General features: G+C 46.6%; 1 protein-coding gene across 1 annotated transcript; it reads left to right on the forward strand.

Annotated features, from left to right (window-relative positions):
• The first annotated feature begins 9 nt into the window (after positions 1-9).
• On the forward strand, positions 10-6,106 carry LOC115642089 (zinc finger protein 316-like). Its single transcript, XM_030545488.1, has 3 exons — positions 10-43; positions 5,211-5,324; positions 5,695-6,106. Exons 1-3 carry the CDS (start codon positions 10-12, stop codon positions 5,877-5,879), a joined length of 333 nt encoding a protein of 110 aa, XP_030401348.1. The 3' UTR covers positions 5,880-6,106.
• Positions 6,107-20,281: the final 14,175 nt, after the last annotated feature.

A 20,281-nucleotide genomic window follows, 5' to 3' on the forward strand; every position in this document is an offset into this window, starting at 1 on the left:
AGGGATGTCATGCAGGAGAACTATGAGACGGTGGTCTTGCTGGGTAAGGAGTCCTGTCCGCTCAGTTATTAGAAGCTGTGGGGTCTCTGAAGAACCTGAGTAGTAGTAACTTTATTTGTCATTTATTTATGCCCCCCCCCCCCTTTTTTTCCTTATCTCCCATACACTAGAATAATTTTTTGGACATGTGTCTTTTTGGTGCCATTAGTCATTTTAAAATTGCATTTAATGTATCCTTATTGGATACATTAATAACTATAGATTTCATGCCTTTTCCTCATTTGAAGAGGAAAATATGCCACTCATAGAATTCTAAATTGAGTCAATAGGTCCATGACTGATGCATGGCTTGTGTGACAGTCATATGAGCTCATCTTTTGATAAGAAAGCTTATAATGTTGCCATTCAGAACTCCACAGGTGAAGGGAGAACAGAGCCATTCAAGGAGAGGAGAAGGGGGGAGTAGATAATTCTGGGGTGCCAGGACATGAACATACATAAGAACATGAGAACGGTCGTAGCGGGTCAGACCAAAGGTCCATCTAGTCAGGTATCTATCTACCGACAGTGTCCAATGCCAGGTGCCCCAGAGGGAGTGAACCTAATAGGCAATGATCAAGTGGTCTCTCTCCTGCCATCCATCTCCATCCTCTGACAAACAGAGGCTAGGGACACCATTCCTTACCCATCCTGGCTAATAGCCATTAATGGACTTAACCGCCATGAATTTATCTAGTTCTCTTTTAAACCCTGTTATAGTCCTACCCTTCACAACGTCCTCAGGTAAGGAGTTCCACACGTTGACTGTGCACTGCATGAAGAAGAACTTCCTTTTATTTGTTTTAAACCTGCTGCCTATTAATTTCATTTGGTGGCCCCTAGTTCTTGCATTATGGGAATAAGTAAATAACTTTTCCTTATCCACTTTCTCCACTTCACTCATGATTTTATAGACCTCTATCATATCCCCCCTTAGTCTCCTCTTTTCCAAGCTGAAGAGTCCTAGCCTCTTTAATCTTTCCTCATATGGGACCCTTTCCAAACCCCTAATCATTTTAGTTGCCCTTTTCTGAACCTTTTCTAGTGCTAGAATATCTTTTTTGAGGTGAGGAGACCACATCTGTACACAGTATTCCAGATGTGGGCGTACCATGGATTTATATAAGGGCAATAATATATTCTCCGTCTTATTCTCTATCCCCTTTTTAATGCTTCCTAACATGCTGTTTGCTTTTTTGACCACCTCTGCACACTGCGTGGACATCTTCAGAGAACTATCCACGATGACGCCAAGATCTTTTTCCTGACTCGTTGTAGCTAAATTAGCCCCCATCATATTGTATGTATAATTGGGGTTATTTTTTCCAATGTGCATTACTTTACATTTATCCACATTAAATTTCATTTGCCATTTTGTTGCCCAATCACTTAGTTTTGTGAGATATTTTTGAAGTTCTTCACAATCTGCTTTGGTCTTAACTATCTTGAGTAGTTTAGTATCATCTGTAAACTTTGCCACCTCACTGTTTACCTCTTTCTCCAGATCATTTATGACTAAATTGAATAGGATTGGTCCTAGGACTGACCCTTGGGAAACACCACTAGTTACCCCTATCCATTCTGAGAATTTACCATTAATTCCTACCCTTTGTTCCCTGTCTTTTAACCAGTTCTCAATCCGTGAAAGGACCTTCATGGCAAGGGGGTGTGCAAGATTAGAGCTAAGAAGCAGCAGGGAGGGAGGAGGTAGTGAGAGACGAGGAGGGAACACAAGAAGCTCCCAAGGTGCTGGGAGGTGGGTGCCGGCTGAGAGTAATGGGAAGAAGGGGAGGGAGTGTGGAAGAAGGGCCTTCAGGAAGTGGTCTGGGTGCATCAGTGGGAGGGAGGAGAGGCTTGGGGATCCAGAGCTCTGGGGGATCCCATACCTTTAACTCTGAATCCCTACCCAAGCCTTGTTGCTGTAGAGCCTGCACTCCAGTTTTATATCTGTTATTTCACTTCTTTTTACATTTTCCCCCAAATATTATTATTTTAACTCTTGACCTCCCTTTCCCACTGATTACCCCTCCTCCCCATATAACCTCCTCATCTCTATGTGCAGCGACCCCTGCCACCGATCCTGAGTCCTTGCTGCATCCCACCGCAGGCTGCTACCCAGGCACAAATGGGCACTTTTTACACCTCTAAGATTACATATTGGGGTACAACTTGCCCTTGTACAAGGCTACTCAAAGTTAATTGAGACGATGGAATTTGGTGAAACACACAGAAAATTGATTTCATACAGACAGTTCTATTTGAAATCATTGGCGAGGATCAATACACATAACGATTAGACTAAGATAAGTATAGTAAAGAGGGTCTTGTCTTATGCATCCTTACAAGTTATGGACACCACTGGAAACAAAGATCGAAGGGCAAGGGAGACCATCAGAAGGGAGGCCTTGCTTCAGTTTACTTAGGGACCTGACAAAATGTAAAAAATGGTAACTAGGAGAGGTATTTTATTTGCTTCCTTATGGTAATAGGATAGCTATATACCATATCTGTTTAATTCCCCAGCCTTCTCCACACACTGGGGGAGTTTAATTCTCCCTCCCATTACACCTGAGTCACTAGACTTCCTAATTCTCCAAAATGTGCTTTTGCGATGTCACAGTTCCGAGGTAGCTAAGTGTTTGACTTGCCTCCATCGTCTGCTCAAGGAATGGCCTCTCAGGTATCAGGCCTCTACTAAGCCCCTCTCTGTGGGTAGGGACCCTCATGCCTCTCCTTTTTGACCAGGGTTTGAGGATTGCAGCTTGTCCTCCACTGTGATCACTGGAGTCACCTCCAGTTCCTCTGCTTTGCTTTCTCTCCAAGGGCAGTGTGTGTGTGATAGAGGTGGGAATTTTGGTGATATGTCAATCATGCCAATACACATCTCAGTTTCCCTCTGTAATTGGTATTGCCATGATTATAAAGAGCAGGCGACATGAGGTGTTTTGTCACATAGCTGTCATGGGGTAATATGAATAGGTCATAAAGGACTGGCTGGGGCCAACCTACATCAATGGAATACCTGACAGAGACAAGGGAATAATTGTCACCTGTCCACGGGAGGATCTCTGCTTGACTGAGTGAAGCATAAAAAGACTCGTTATGTTTTTGGGAGCAGGAAGAACTGGGTTTCCAGATGCAGGGAGTTCTACCGGAGCAAAGACAAATGGACAGACACAGTGAAAGGAAACCAACTGTTTTTAACATCAACATGGCTCAAGGGTATTGGCCAATATGGACTATATTGTCTTTTTTGCTTCCCTGTGCTAATCTAAGAACTTTCCAATGCTGTGTTTCGGTTGACTAATAAACCCTGCTATGTTTTAAATGTCTGCCCAGTGTTAGAGCAAAAACGTGCTCTGTGCCCAGAATGAGGAACAGTCTCTGAACAGGAGTGTTGTTCAGCTGGGCCTGCTGGGCAGAGCTCACAGGTTGAAATAGGAGTGTTGAAGCCAGAAGCTCAGTCTCAGGTGTTGAAGCCAGAGGCTCAGATTCAGGCCTATCCTTGTGGAAGAGTGGGACCCATTGGGGATCTAGTGCACTCAAGGGGCACCTCCTAAGGACTGTTTAAAAACCAGGGCATTGCACAATTCCTATGGATCTGTAACATTGTCAGTGTGCCTTATGGGAAAAGATATAAAACAAGAAAAGCATCTAAATTCGTATTTACCATTGTCCCCTCATCAGTCCTCTTGGGAATCCCTGATCTGTTCCAAAGTGTATTAAAGCCTTCCTTAAAAGTTTACATCTTGGTTATCAGGCCATGTCAGTTTGTATTCCAAAAGACCCCCCCTCAGTCAACTCAAACTCAGCTGTTTCTCCCCAAAAGTCTGTCTGTCTGTCTTCAGTCTCCTGCAGAGGTAAAATCAGTCCCTGCCCCTTTCTGCATGGGACAAAGCTTCAAAAGATGGAGATCTGCATAACTAGCCTTGAGATCTGGCATTCATCACCCCTTAGTGACATCAGATTGCACAGGAAACCCATCCCTCAGCCCTCCTCGGTATCATCTGGCCCATCTCAGCATCCTAGTCTGTGAAGTATTCATGCTTTCAGGGGCTGCCTCAAATATAGAGATAACTGTCATAACTGGCAGTGTTTGCTGGCAATGAAAACAGACTAATTGAAAAACATGAGCAATATATAATCCTTTACAGCATGAAAGTGCATTGGGGGGGAGGGGACAGGAGCCAGCTGTGTGGGGGAGGTGGGGCCCAGACACTGGGCATTGAGAGCCTAGGGCCAGCTTTGTGCTGGGGAGATGGGACATGAACCAACTGTGTGCAGAGGAGATGAGCAGGGAAGAGGTGCTGTGGGCGCAGCCAAGAGCAGGTGTGAGCACTGTCTGCTCTGCAGCATGATGAGGGAGCCCAGCGTCTCACTGCCAGGTGCCTCGCCTGCCCAGGGGAAGCTCCACAGTGGTTTGGTTGAGTCCAGACTTGTATGAGGAGGGAAGAAACTGACGGCAAGTCTCAACAGCAGCCAGCCCCCAGCCTCTGCCCTGTGTCCTGGGGAGGAGTCAGGTGTCTCCAGGCAGAAATCTGGGATGGGGGGCATGACCCTGTGTGCTCTGCCCACACATCACCTCTGCTCTGCACGCTGGGGATGAATCAGCTGTCTCTGGGCAGAAAGCTGGTGGGTTGTGACCCTGCATGCCCCACCCACCCTCCGTTCAGCAATTCCAGATATGAAGGGTGATTCGAGAAATGAAGAGTAATTTCAGGAAAAAATGCAATAATAGCGGCAATTTCTGAAAACACTGGCCTTAGTCATAACATTAAATACGATAGTCTCAAGATGTATGCCTGTGTTCATCAGAACTGTCATTCTCCCTTCACACAGTTCATTCTGCTGGGGGGTTCTACCCCTTCCCCATTCTGTATCTGTCTTATCGTCTATATAGATTGTAAATTCTTCAGGGCATGGACCATCTACTATTCTCTGTTTGTACTATGCCTAGCACAACGGGAACCCACTGTTAGTTGGTCCTTAGGCGCTAAAGTAATGAATATGATTTATAACAATAACAACTCTCCTGCCACTTTGAGCCAAGGAAAATGGCCCTGGGATGTTACTACATAAAAATGAGCTATGGTTAAAATCATGGAATATTCCTTGTGAACAAGTATCCCACATATTCCACTGACCTCCCTTGTTTTCTTTGCTTTGAGCAGGGTTTCCGATTACCAAACCTGATTTGATCTCGCAGCTGGAACGAGGGGAAGAACCATGCGTCCTGGATCTCCAGGGCTCTGAGACAAAAGTGCTCCTGAGAGCTGCCTGCACAGGTGAGGAATTGGTTAAACTAAGTAAAAAACTGTCCGTGAATACAGGAAACATTTGGGATGCCCTACAAAGATCTTGTGATCTCTCCAAGTTGAGGATTGTTACCTTCAGATGTGGAATCATTAGGCAGATGTCACTCATGGCTTCCCACCTATCCTGACTGACAATTGGCAGCAGGTCGCTCCCAATCTTTCTTACCTCTGAGAATTCTGGTGAGATGCAAACCCGGAACTGATCCCTTCCTCTCTCTCCTCTGGGGAAAAGTTTGGGGATAATCAGCTCCTGATAGGGTAGATCTCTCCCACACATATTTTGGTTTGTTCATCCCTTTTTCCTTTCCTCATTCTGAGATTTCCTTTCTCTCTGGCGCAGGGAGTCACCTATGTCTGGATTCTCTCTGCATCCCATCAGGTGATGGGATGGTGTGTGAGAATGAGGCAAAACCCCAGCAGGAAGATGATGAGCAAGTAGGATACTATGGAATATTATCAGGAAGCTCCAAAGGGAATGATTCCGGGAATGATTCCAGGAGTTGTGCACTCCCAGAAAAAACATAAGCCTGTGAGAGTCAACATAGGCCAGAGGAAGACTCCAGTAGCCACTCAGACCTTATTACACGTGAGAGCATCAACTTGAAAAAGACATGCTACACATGCCATGAGCGTGGGAAAAGCTTCATTGGGAGTTCAACTGTCATCTTCCATCAGCAAATCCACACAGGAGAGACACCCTACACATGCTCTAAGTGCGGGAAAAGCTTCAATCAGAGCTCTGCCCTGGTCAGCCATCGTAGAATCCACACAGGAGAGACGCCCTACACATGCTCTGAGTGCGGGAAAAGCTTCAATCAGCACTCTGCCTGGTCAGCCATTGTAGAATCCACACAGGAGAGAGACCCTACACATGCTCTGAGTGTGGAAAAAGCTTCAGTTACAGCTCAGTCCTTATTAGACATCAGAAAATCCACACAGGCAAGAACTGTAAGAAATGCCTTGAGCAGGGATGGCCAAAGATTTGTTTTTTGTTTGTTTGTTTAAAATCACATTTACTAATTCCCACATAGTGATCTTTGCACCATCTTCACCATAGTCTCTCAGCTCCCCCAGATGAGTTTCCTGCTTCTGCCTTTTGCATCTCACCCTTCTTTGGGGTCAGTCCTGTGATCTTTACTATCAACTCCTTTCCTTTTGAGTCATAGGAGTGTGTATCCCTCCAGCCAGGAAAGTTCATCAGCTCCCGGAGATTTGATCCCAACAAGGTACACTGATTGAAAAACCACCTGTGCCTTCAATCCACTAGGACTGTACATGGCATTGGCTGCTCAAGTTAGTGATCTTGGTGTAAAAAGACAATTGCAGATGCAGCCCAGGTGCAGTGGTTGGCATTAGCTTTCCCATTGACCTAACCTAAACTCCATCACTTTCCTAGTCTAAACAAACACTGAGCATCACGGTTATACTGTTCCCCCATTTCAAAGCAATTGTTAGTCATCGAGTTCCCCCTTTGGGAACAAATTGTTGCATTCCCAGTTGCTCTGATGTTGCTTCAAGTTGTGCTGGAGAGCAAATATTTTTACTTCCATTTTCCTCAACTGAAATATATTGAACTATAACACAGAGCAGGAACAGGGCAGGGATAGGGAAAAATGTCATTTAACCCTCTGTAACAACAGAAGAAGATAGAGTAAGTCAGAGGGATTCCCTTATTCCCCGTCATTATCCCAGCCCCCCATTGTTCAGTTGGTTAGGTCACTATTTTTTCTAAAGGTCTGGGAAGAGGATTCCCTAGTAAATGATTTGTAATGTCGGAGAAAAACTTTTTCACTCGCCTTACACAATTCTCGCTTTTACAAATTTTGCATTATTAGGGTTACAGTTAGCCTAACTCCTGCTAACAGAGACTGTCATGCATTAAGATTCCCTACAAATTCCTGTCAGTTCTTTCTTTACTTCCACAGTAACTAAGCAAAATACCAATGCATTTGCCTTCCAGTTGTGGCCCAGGCCCTGCAGGAGGTCGCTCCTGAAGATATCTCCTTCCTAATCAGGTGCATGTTGCCTATTATTTGGGAAATGCAATTCCTATCTAGGTAGGGATGGGGAAAATGGAAGTGACATTTCTGTTCAGCTCACTCCTGGGAGATGCTGCAAATGTGTAGAAAATGGAATCTGTATTGAATGTGACATAGCTGCAGAAAGAGACCTACTTTTAATACATACCTGACATTTGGTGTCTTACAGGGATTCTAAGAGGCACCTGAATTTAGTCCCTAATTTAAATCTGTGCCACCAGATTAAAGGAATAAAAGGGCATAGTTGGGGGAGTTGTACCTCACTATTGCTACTGATCTGTTTTATGGTTGGTGAAGAATTCTACACCAGAGATGTGTAAAATTACTCCAAGTAAGGTCAAAGATTTGACAAGAACTTGGGTAAAAATTGCAGGTACTAGTGGTTGATTTTCATCCTAGAGATGGAAGCTATGGTGACTTGTGGCCCAGATAAACTGTTTTCAGAACACTGCTCCCTAGTTAAGTGGCATTGATCACACTCCTAAAGGCTCCATGATTAAATTGGGCACAACTGTCTGTTACCATTTGGATCCAAAGTTTCATGTAGCACAAACAGCTGATTCCTCCAGAGCTGTTCCATGCTTATGGGCCCCAGTCTGGTTGCCTTGTTGGACAAGAAGCACCTCCATGCTGGGAAAACAATGGAGCCAATCAGGGAATGTATCAGATTTGAAGTTCAGACTGCAAGATACTTGGATGCTGAGTCCAGAGTCTGTGGTTTAGTCCAGGCCTGCACAACTCATAAGTGGTGAGGGCAATATTACTCCAAAGAAAACAGCTGAGGGCCGAACCTCCCCCAGCCCCACTGAACCCCCCCGACCGCCACCAAAACAGCCCTCCAATACCGCCCAGCCCCCCTCCCCAAACAATTGCCCTCCAAGCGCCGCCCACCCTGTGGAAACAAACCCTCCTTCCCCGGCACTGCCCTGTCAAAACAGCGGTATTGAACCTTGGTAATATGTTATAGCGGGCCCCTAAGGTAGTATAATTAAGGTAAAAGAAAAATGTCTTTTTGCTAGAAGTAGAATAAGATCTTCCCCCAACTTTGTAATCAGTTGCCCTGTTGAATGAATGAGGTGTGACTGAGGAAGGCGTGGAAGGCAGCACATCCAGACGGCTGCAACCCTTGGAGAGGGGCTGGGAGCCAAACCAGATCAGTAGAACAGGTCAGCCACTGACTCCTCGCTCACCTCCTCAGCCCCCCACCCCCCACTCACCTCCTCAGCCCTCTTCCCGGACCTCTGGCTCACCTGCCCCCCTACTTGCCTCCTCAGCCCCCTCTCCCCCGCTGCCCGCTCACCTGCCCGCTCGCCTCCTCAGCCCCCCACGGCTCACCTGCCTGCTCGCCTCCTCAGTTCTCCTCCCCTACCGCCAGCTCACCTGACCTCTTGCTAATGCCCGCCCGCCTCCTCAGACCCCCACTCCTCCGGTTCACCTGCCCCCCTGCTCACCTCAGCTCCTCCCTCACTGGCTTGCATACTTACCCCCCGCCACTGCCCGCCTGCTCGCCTCCTCAGCCTCCCACCCCCGGCCAGTGATGAGCTTCCAAAATCTTAACAACTGGTCGCCCACCCCTGCCCCCCGGGAATCCTGCCCCATCCAACCCCTGTGTTCCTTGATGCCCCCTGGGGACCCCTACTCCATCCACCCCTCTTCCCTCTCCCCTGACTGCCCCCCATCACCCCATCCAACCCCTCCTCTCATTCCTGATGGCCCCCCTGGAACCATTGCCCCATCCAACCACCCCTTCTCCCTGTCCCCTGACGGCCCCTGGAACCTCTGCCCCTGACGGTTCATGTGGGAAGCCAGGGAGGGCTGAGAAGCAAATGGCAGCTTTGCACTCAGGCCCAGGGAGGCGGAGGGAAGGTAGGTGAGCTGGGGCAGGGAGCGGTTCCCCTGCACGCTCCCCCACACCCGGGTTACCTGCTACAGTGCAGGAGGCCCCCCTGCCCCAGTTCACCTCATCTCTGTCTCCCCCTTGCTGGGCCTGAGTGCGAAGCCACCACACTGCTTCTCTTCCCTCCAAGGCTTCCTGCGCGAACAGCTGATTCGCGGGGGGAGGGGGGAAAGCGGTGCGGAGGTGAGCTGGAGCCAGCTGCTGGCTCACCTGTCCCTCCTCCACTGGCTACCCACTCAGCTCCTCAGCCCCCCTCCCTCACCCACTATTGTGTCAAAGAGGAGGCCTGTGATATGCAGGGGGTCAGATTAGATGCTCTAATGGTCTCTTCTAGCCATAAAGTCGACTAATTTCTGAAAAACTGAGTGTAACAGTGGGAGCAGCATCTGATGTTTTCCTGTCTAGCCGGCTTGCTGCCTAGAATGAATGCTCCTTGAGTGGGGTGATCCACAGGGAGTAGCTCAAACCTCCAAAGTGCCTGGCCAGGGGCAGGATATTAGCACAGCAAGGGAGGGGTTGGCCAGTGACATCACAAAAGCCTTTTGCAGGACCTCAGACTATTGGTCAAAGGTGGTGGGGAGGTGGAGACCTCACAGAGAGATGCTGACATCAGCCAGGCAGGACAGGGGCCAGGGAAACCTCAGAGACCTATGTGGCTTTACTTCAGCAAGTCTTCTTCCTGAGGTCTCTCTTTGAGGACTGAGAGAGTATTCGGGTTCATGGACATGAGCGCCAGGAGGAACCTCTTTCAAATTTTCTCCTTCCGTTTTAGTGATTTACTAGAAAACAGAGATCCCTGTTTAGAAGGTAAGAGCCTCTTCGAGGTTTGAAACCTGTTCAGTCTGAGACATCTGGTGACAATTGAATTCTAGGCATGGAAAACACGAGCTTAAGGAGGCAGAATTTTATTCTGCACCTGGGATTTTTTTCCCTTCGAATCACTGGGAACATTAGGGTTTGTCCTTTTTGTTTCATCTCTTCTTCCATCCCTCCCTCCCTCCTTTCTCTTCGTGTCTTGCTTCTTTTGTCCTTTCTCCTGTTCCCCTCCCAACACCAGGAGCGGGGAGTGTGGGGGTGTGGGGGTGTGTTGCACGGGAGTGCTTGGCAGCTCCCACTGTGGGAGGTCCACCCAAAAAAGTGGAACTGAAATAGTGCTTGGACAGTGATCCCCACCGGTGACCTGGGCCATCCTTTGGGCTCGCTAGTGAGAACCCTCAGCCTCCTGTCCTCAGTCTCTACCCTGATTGTCTGAGCAGGGGGTTATTGACAGGGAGGAGACTCAGGTCCTTGTTATTCTCTTTTAAGACCAAGTAAGTAAGTCATAACCAGTCATATGTTTGATTAATTTTGCTGCTTCTCTGCATTAATGGTCTCTGAGCAGTTCATGATTCTCTCTAACATTGCAGTTCTCCTAAAATACTTGCTGAATAATTACTGTGCACTGTTGTTGGTTTGGAGCTCATCTGAGAGCACTTTATTCAGGTCATTCAATGTCTGAAATTCAAGATCCAATGGTTAGTTTGAAAATCAGGGCTCTTGGGTCCTACTCCCAACTCTGCCACTGGCTGGCTGTGTAACCTCAGACAAGTCAATTCTCCTTTCTCAGCTTTAGCTTCTCCCTCTTTCAAGTAGGGATAATAATGATCCGCTCCTACCTACCTTAGGGTATGTGGAGGCAGGGCTGGCTCTAGGTTTTTTGCTACCCAAGCAAAAAAATTGTTGTCTGCCCTTCCACCCACCTGCTGCCCAAGCCCTGGGCTCTCCCCCCCACCTGCACCCCCTGCCTCCCCAGCTCTGGGCCTCCCCCCACCTGCACCCCCCTGCTGCCATAGCCCTGGGCTCTACCCCATGACCCTCACCCCCCTGCCATCCCAGCCCTGGGCTTTCCTCCCCACACCTGCACCCATGCTGCCCCAGCTCTGGGCTCTCCCCTTCCTCGCCCACCAGTGCTCCCCCACCCACACACCCCCTGCCGCCCCAGCCCTGGGCTCCTCCCTGCACCTGCCCCCTCCTTCCGCCCCAGCTCTGGGTCACTGGTAACTTGTTCCCAGGACAGGTCATTCATCAGGAATTTTGGATGTGCACATGTCATAAACAGATAGCTAAGGGTTAATGTCTCTTTCACCTGGAAAGGGTTAACAAACAACACCTGACCAGAGGACCAATCAGGAAACAAGACTTTTTCAAATCTGGGTGGAGGGAAGTTTGGGTGTGAGTCCTTTGTTCTTGGGCTGTTCTCTCTCTGGGCTCTGAGAGGGACCACACGAATCTCCGAGCTCTCTAATCTTCTGTTTCCAATTTGTAAGTACAACAGTAGAAAGACAATATAGGCTTTTAAATTGTTTTTCTGTATTTGCAAATGTGTAGTCTGCTGGAAATAGTTTAAATTGTATTTTTTCTGGATAAGGCTGTTTATCCATTTTCTGTAAGCTAAAAGACCCTGTACTGTTTACCATCTAAACTGCAGAGATAAACCTTTTACTTTTTTCTTTCTTTTTTTTATTAAAAGCTTTGCTTTAAGAGCTGTTTGATTTTTTTCTCCTAGTTAAGGCTCAAAGGACTTGAGTCTGTGTACCCACCAGGGAACTGGTGGGAGAAAGGAAAGGGAGGAGGGAAGAAAAGCCTGCTCTCGGCGTTTATCTGGGTATCTCTCTCCGGGGAAGAAGGGAGGGGAAGTGGTGATTCAAGGATTTGAATCATAGTGGCCTCCTAGTGTAACCAGGGAGGAAGAAAGGAGGGGGGAAGGGAAGTGGCTTATTCCCCTTTGTTGTGAGACTCAAGGAATCCGGGTCTTGGGGTCCCCAGAGAAGGGTTTGGGGACACCAGAGTCTATCAGGTGCTCTACTTAAGTCCTGATTGGTGGCAGCCTATCAGATCTAAGCTGGTAATTAAGCTTAGGGGAATTCATGCTAGTACCCATATTTTGGACGCTAAGGTCCAGATTTGGGAATTATACTATGACATGGTGGCATCTGTGGGATAGTAGAATCCAAAAGCCAGTAAAATTATTAATTTTCTTTTCTCTGTTAGCTGCTTGTAAGCAGAGAGAAGGGTTTTTTTTTTTTTAAACCTGCAGCCAGAGAATTTTTTTTTTCCTTGCTCCTTTTTGGCTGTGCATAGAAATTGCCTCAGGCAGGGCCATTAAGTTTAACGAGGGTCATTTGTTAAACAATAGAACTCCAGCTGTGAGTCAACTACACCAGCAGAACACATATGCAAATTAAAAGGTTTTTTTGTTTCTAAATTATCAAGAAAGGACTTAAAAAAGACTCGGTTGCTAAGCCAACCCCAGGAGACAACAGAGAGTCAGCAGTTCAGACAATAAACACCAGAGGGCACCCCAACACAAGAAAATAGGAGCCATGACTTCCAGGACAAAGATGGATGCAGAGAAACAAATCAAAGAAGCAGACCACAGGCGACAAATGGAAAAAAGAGAAAAAGAGGTGGAGCTGAAAGAAAGGGAAGAAAACATCAAACTGTCAGCCTACAAAAGAGAACAAGCAGCCAAAGAGGCAGCCCATACAAGAGAACAAGAAGCCAAAGATGCAGCCCACCAGAACCCCTACAGGCCAAGGTGGATGCTATCCAAAAGTGGCCTGTCCCAAAGTCAAAGAAACAGGTCCAATCCTTCTTAGGCTTGGCCGTGTATTACAGGCGATTTGTACTACACTACAGCCAAATTGCTGCCCCACTGACCGACCTGACCAAAAAGACCTAGCCCAATGCAGATAAGTGGACTGATGAGTGTCAAAAGGCCTTTACCCAACTTATGGCAACGCTCATGTCTGACCCTGTGCTAACGGCCCCGGACTTTGACAAGCCATTCTTAGTAACCACAGATGCATCTGAGCGTGGTATAGGAGCAGTTCTCATGCAGGAAGGACCGGATCACAACTTCCATCCTGTTGTGTTTCTCAGCAAGAAACTGTCTGAGAGGGAAAGTCACTGGTCAGTCAGTGAAAAGGAATGCTATGCCATTGTGTATGCCCTGCAAAAGCTACGCCCATACGTTTGGGGATGGTGGTTCCAGCTACAAACTGACCATGCTGCGCTAAAGTGGCTTCATACTGCCAAAGGGAACAACAAAAAACTTCTTCTATGGAGTTTAGCTCTCCAATATTGTGATTTTGAAATTCAACACATTTCAGCAGCTTCTAACAAAGTAGCTGATGCACTCTCCCGTGAGAGTTTCCCACAATCCACTGGTTAAAAATTGTTCTTAAAATGTAGAAATTCTTGTAGTTTACATACTTAGTAGTATATGTAAAGGTGCATGTGTTGTATTAATCTGTTTATTCTAAAGTTCTAGGAACAAATCACCGCCAGTGACGTTCCCCACTGTCTGCGATTTGGGGGGCGTGTCATAAACAGATAGCTAAGGGTTAATGTCTCTTTCACCTGGAAAGGGTTAACAAACAACACCTGACCAGAGGACCAATCAGGAAGCAAGACTTTTTCAAATCTGGGTGGAGGGAAGTTTGGGTGTGAGTCCTTTGTTCTTAGGCTGTTCTCTTTCTGGGCTCTGAGAGGGACCACATGAATCTCCGAGCTCTCTAATCTTCTGTTTCCAATTTGTAAGTACAACGGTAGAAAGACAATATAGGCTTTTACATTGTTTTTCTATATTTGCAAATGTGTAGTCTGCTGGAAATAGTTTAAATTGTATTTTTTCTGGATAAGGCTGTTTATCCATTTTCTATAAGCTAAAAGACCCTGTACTGTTTACCATCTAAACTGCAGAGATAAACCTTTTACTTTTTTCTTTCTTTTTTTATTAAAAGCTTTGCTTTAAGAGCTGTTTGATTTTTTTCTCCTAGTTAAGGCTCAAAGGACTTGAGTCTGTGTACTCACCAGGGAATTGGTGGGAGAAAGGAAAGGGAGGAGGGAAGAAAAGCCTGCTCTCTGCGTTTATCTGTGTATCTCTCTCCGGGGGAGAAGGGAGGGGAAGTGGTGATTCAAGGATTTGAATCACAGTGGTCTCCTAGTGTAACCAGGGAGGAAGAAAGGAGGGGGGAAGGGAAATGACTTATTCCCCTTTGTTGAGACTCAAGGAATCTGGGTCTTGGGGTCCCCAGGGAAGGGTTTGGGGACACCAGAGTCTATCAGGCGCTCTACTTAAGTCCTGATTGGTGGCAGCCTATCAGATCTAAGCTGGTAATTAAGCTTAGGGGAATTCATGCTAGTACCCATATTTTGGACGCTAAGGTCCAGATTTGGGAATTATACTATGACAGCACAGAACACACACAGAATTGGTTCCCACATGGTTATAGAAGTGCAGTAAAGTGGAACAATGTTCAGCTTGTGTGATTGGAGGATATCTCGATGCATATTATAAGACTGTCCTCCATAAATGAGGAGAAGTTGAGGTGCCTTTATTATTCTTTTGTTCCACTCTTTGTTTCTATGAGGAATTTGCCAATGCAATATCACTGTCTTCCTTTTAAACAAACAAAAAGGCAATGGCTGTTGAAAATAGCAATTCCAGTCCTAAAAACCACTGGGAAGCATTTCTTGCTCAATTTTATCCTACTTTTTCTACAGCAGGTTACAGTGGATCAGTATATTTGATTTGGGAGAAATGAAGTACCAGCTGCCCAAACTGAGCTTGAGCACTCCTGAATTTTGAGATGTTCAAATCTGGAAGGCAGATGCTAGATTCCTTTTCTGAATATTAGCTAAATCTGGAAAGGAAAAGTCAATTTCTGCTTCCATGGCTCAGAAGTGGAAATCCTCCTACGTACCTGGTATTGTATCTAAAGCTGCCCAGGTCCAGTAGAGCCTCCCCTCCCTTACTTTTCATTTTAAATACTAGTGGGACCCACATACCTCCCTTACTAGGCTTCAGATAGAGAGGGGCACTGTCCATTTAGTCCACCCAATTCCTTCTTCGGGGGCTGCAAGGTGAGGTCACACCAGTATCCCTAAGCCAGTCTGGGGATGTCTTCCGAAAGGGATATCTGGGCCAAAGCCTTCTACTCTTTGGGCACAGTTGTTCCCCATTCACAGTGCCACCCCGCTCTAGCAGTGAGCACTCCATTCACAGCAAGCTGCAGCATGAGGGTTCAGCTACCATACTCCCTTCCCCTCCCTTTCCTGGGAATGCTGGGAAATGTAGTTCTTTCCCTGCTCCAGGGCTGGCTCTATAGGCAGGGAGCTAACCAAGGAACTACAGCTCCCAGGGCCCCCTGTTGGTTCTCAGCTCCCAGGCTTCAGAGTAGCAGCAGTGTTAGTCTGTATCTGCAAAAAGAACAGGAGTACTTGTGGCACCTTATAGACTAACAAATTTATTTCAGCATGAGCTTTCATGAGCTACAGCTCACTTCTTCAGATGCACAGAATGGAACACACAGACAGGAGATATTTATACATATAGAGAACATGAGAAGGTGGACGTATGCATACCAACAGGAAGAGTTTAATCAATTGAGATGAGCTATCATCAGCAGGAGAAAAAAAACTTTTGAAGTGATAATTAAGATGACCCATAGAAGGTGTGAGGAGAACTTAATATAGGGAAATAGATTCAATTAGTGTAATAACCCAACCATTCCCAGTCTCTGTTTTAGCCTGAGTTAATTGTAGCTAATTTGCATATTTGAGTTTAGCAGTCTCTCTCTGGAGTCTGTTTTTGAAGTTTTTTTTGTTGCAAAATTGCCACCTTCAAGTCTGTCACTGAGTGGTTAGAGAGGTTGAAGTGTTCTCCCACTGGTTTTTGAATGTTATGATTCCTGATGTCAGATTTGTGTCCATTTATTCTTTTGCGTAGAGACTGTCCGATATGGCCAATGTACATGGCAGAGGGGCATTGCTGGCACGTGATGGTGTATATCACATTGGTAGATGTGCAGATGAACGAGCCCCTGATGGCGTGGCTGATGTGATTAGGTCCTATGATGGTGTCACTTGAATAGCTATGTGGACAGAGCTAGCATCGGGCTTTGTTGCAAGGATAAGTTCCTGGGTTAGTGTTTACGTTGTATGGTGTGTGTGGTTGCTGGTGAGTATTTGCTTCAGGTTGGGAGGCTGTCTATAAGCGAGGAATGGCCTGTCTCCGAAGATCTGTGTGAGGGATCATCTTTAAGGATAGGTTGTAGATCTTTGATGATGTGCTGGAGAGGTTTTAGTGGGGAGCTGTAGGTGATGGCTAGTGGCGTTCTGTTATTTTCTTTGTTGGGTCTGTCCTGTAGTAGGTGGCTTCTGGGTACTCTTCTGGCTCTGTCAATCTGTTTTTTCACTTCAGCAGGTGGGTATTGTAGCTTTAAGAATGCTTGATAGAGATCTTGTAGGTGTTTATCTCTGTCTGAGGGATTGGAGCAAAATACGGTTGTATCTTAGAGCTTGGCTGTAGACAATGGATCATGTGGTGTGTCCTGGATGGAAGCTGGAGGCATGTAGGTAAGTATAGCGGTCAGTGGGTTTCTGGTATAGGGTGGTATTGATGTGACCATCGCTTATTAGCACTGTAGTGTCCAGGAAATGGACCGCTTGTGTGGATTGGTCTAGGCTGAGGTTGATAGTGGGATGGAAATTGTTAAAATCACAGTGGAATTCCTCGAGGGCTTCTTTTCCATGAGTCCAGATGATGAAGATGTCATCAATGTAGCACAAGTAGAGCAGGGGTGCTAGGGAACGAGAGCTAAGGAAGCGTTGTTCTAAGTCAGCCATAAAAATGTTGGCATACTGTGGGGCCATGCAGGTACCCATAGCAGTGCCGCTGACTTGAAGGTATATATTGTCCCCAAATGTGAAGTAGTTGTGGGTGAGGACAAAATCACAAAGTTCAGCCACCAGGTTAGCCGTGATATTATCAGGGATACTATTCCTGACGGCTTGTAGTCTGTCTTTGACTGGAATCTTCGTGTAGAGGGCTTCCACATCCATAGTGGCCAGGATGGTGTTTTCTGGAAGATCACCGATGGATTGTAGTTTCCTCAGGAAGTCAGTGGTGTCTCAAAGATAGCTGGAAGTGCTGGTAGCATAGGGCCTGAGGAGAGAGTCCACATAGCCAGATAATCCTGCTGTTAATGTGCCAATGCTTGAGATGATGGAGCATTCAGGATTTCCAGGTTTATGGATCTTGAGTAGCAAATAGAATACATCTGGCTGGGTTCTAGGCATGTATCTGTACAGATCTGTTCCTGTGCTTTCTCAGGGAGTTTTTTGAGCGGATGGTGTAGTTTCTTTTGGTAATCCTCAGTGGGATCAGAGGGTAATGGCCTGTAGAATGTGGAGTTGGAGAGCTGCCTGGCAGCCTCTTGTTCATATTCTGACCTATTCATGATGACGACAGCACCTCCTTTGTCAGCCTTTTTGATTATGATGTCAGAGTTGTTCTTGAGGCTGTTGATGGCATTGTGTTCAGCACGGCTTAGGTTATGGGGTAAGTGATGCTGCTTTTCCACAATTTCAGCCTATGCACATTGACGGAAGCAATCTATGTAGAAGTCCAGTCTGTTGTTTCGACCCTCAGGAGGAGTCCATGCAGAATCCTTTTTATTATAGCATTGGTAGGAATGATTCTGCGAGTTAGTATGTTGTTCAGAGGTGTGTTGGAAGTATTCGTTGAGTCAGAGATGGCAAAAGTAGGATTCTAGGTCACTGCTCCCAGACTCGATCCCTCTTAGCTGCTGCCCCTGAAAATGGGCTGCCCCAAGCACCTGCTTGCTTTGCTGGTGCCTAGAGGCACCCCTGGGACCGACACATGTTTGTTTTCATCCTCTGAGTTAGGAGAACCACAAAAGCCTCTTCTTTTGTACTGGGGCAGACAAAAATAAGGTGACACTAAATTATTCTGATTGCTAAAAGCAGGTTTAGGGAGTTGTGTATTTTTGAAAAAAATAAAATAAAAAAAATATCCTTCTAACTAGCAGCATGAGATAAAAAAAGAACACAGACAAACCTTGTCAGTAAGAGTATGCTATACTCTATCAAAAAAACTGAGGAACCACCTGATCAGCATCCTATACAGCAAACAGGAAAACATCAAAAAAGAGCTCTCCAACCTGGAGACTCTCATTAATAACCAAACTTCTATACAAACGGACTTCACTAGAATAAGACAGGAGTTCTACATTACTCACTTCACCTCTCTACAAAGGAAAAAGGACTGTAAGCTGTCTAAACTCCTACCTGTCACATGGGGCCACAACCGTGGTACCCCTAACCCACCCAGCAATATCGTCCATCTATCCAACTACACACTCAGCCCAGAAAAAAGTCTGTCCTATCTCGGGGACTCTCTTTCTGCCCTGCCACCCCCACTAACATGATACAGTTCTGTGGCGATCTGGAAGCCTACTTTCGTCGTCTCCGACTCAAAGAATACTTCCAGGACAACACTGAACAGTGCACTGATACACAGGTGCCCTCCCACCAAGAGCACAAGAAGAAGAACTCCACATGGACTTCTCCTGAGGGTCGAAATGACAGTGTGGACCTATACATTGAATGCTTCCGCCGGCGTGCACAGGCAGAAATCGTGGAACAACAACATCGCTTGCCTCACAACCTAAGTCGTGCAGAACGCAATGCCATCCACAGCCTCAGAAACCACCCTGACATTATCATCAAAGAGGCTGATAAAGGAGGTGCCGTTGTCATCATGAACAGGTCTGACTACCAAAAGGAAGCCGCCAGACAACTCTCCAATACCAAATTCTACATGCCACTTCCCTCAGATCCCACTGAGGAATACACTAAGAAACTACAGCATCTACTCAGGACACTCCCTACACTAACACCAGAAGAAATCAACATACCCCTAGAGCCGCGACCAGGGTTATTCTATCTACTACCCAAGATCCACAAACCTGGAAATCCTGGATGCCCCATCATCTCGGGCATTGGCACTCTCACTTAAGGACTGTCTGGATATATGGACTCTCTACTCAGACCCTATGCCACCAGCACTCCCAGCTATCTCCGTGACACCACTGATTTCCTGAGGAAACTACAATGCATTGGTCACCTCCCAGAAAACACCATCCTAGCCACCATGGATGTAGAGGCTCTCTACACAAACATCCCACACACAGATGGAATACAAGCTGTCAGGAACACTATCCCTGATGATGTCACAGCACAACTGGCTGCTGAACTCTGTGCCTTTATACTTACACACAACTATTTCAAATTTGATGACAATATATATCTCCAGATCAGTGGCACTGCTATGGGCACCCGCATGGCCCCACAATATGCCAATATCTTTATGGCCGACCTGGAACAACGCTTCCTCAGCTCTTTTCCACTCATGCCCCTTCTCTACCTACGCTACATTGATGACATCTTCATCATCTGGACCCATGGGAAGGAGACTCTGGAAAAATTCCACCACGATTTCAACAGCTTCCACCCCACCATCAACCTCAGCCTGGACCAATCTACATGGGAGGTCCACTTTCTTGACACCACGGTGCAAATAAGTGATGGTCACATTAACACCACCCTATATCGAAAACCTACCAACCGCTATGCCTACCTTCATGCCTCCAGCTTCCATCCCGGAAACATCACACGATCCATTGTCTACAGCCAAGCACTGAGGTACAACCGCATCTGCTCTAACCCCTCAGACAGAGACCAACATCTACAAAATCTCCACCAAGCATTCTCAGAACTACAATACCCGCACGAGGAAATAAGGAAACAGATCAACAGAGCCAGACGTGTACCCAGAAGCCTCCTACTGCAAGACAAACCCAAGAAAGAAACCAACAGGACTCCACTGGCCATCACATACAGCCCCCAGCTAAAACCCCTCCAACGCATCATCAAGGATCTACAACCCATCCTGGACAATGATTCCACACTTTCACAGGCCTTGGGTGCCAGGCCAGTCCTTGCCCACAGACAATCTGCCAACCTGAAACATATTGTCACCAGTAACTGCACACCGCACCATAATAATTCTAGCTCAGGAACCAATCCATGCAACAAACCTCAATGCCAACTCTGCCCACATATCTACACCAGCGACACCATCA

This window comes from Gopherus evgoodei, unplaced genomic scaffold (genome assembly GCF_007399415.2).
Source record: "Gopherus evgoodei ecotype Sinaloan lineage unplaced genomic scaffold, rGopEvg1_v1.p scaffold_37_arrow_ctg1, whole genome shotgun sequence".
NCBI lineage: Eukaryota > Metazoa > Chordata > Testudines > Testudinidae > Gopherus > Gopherus evgoodei.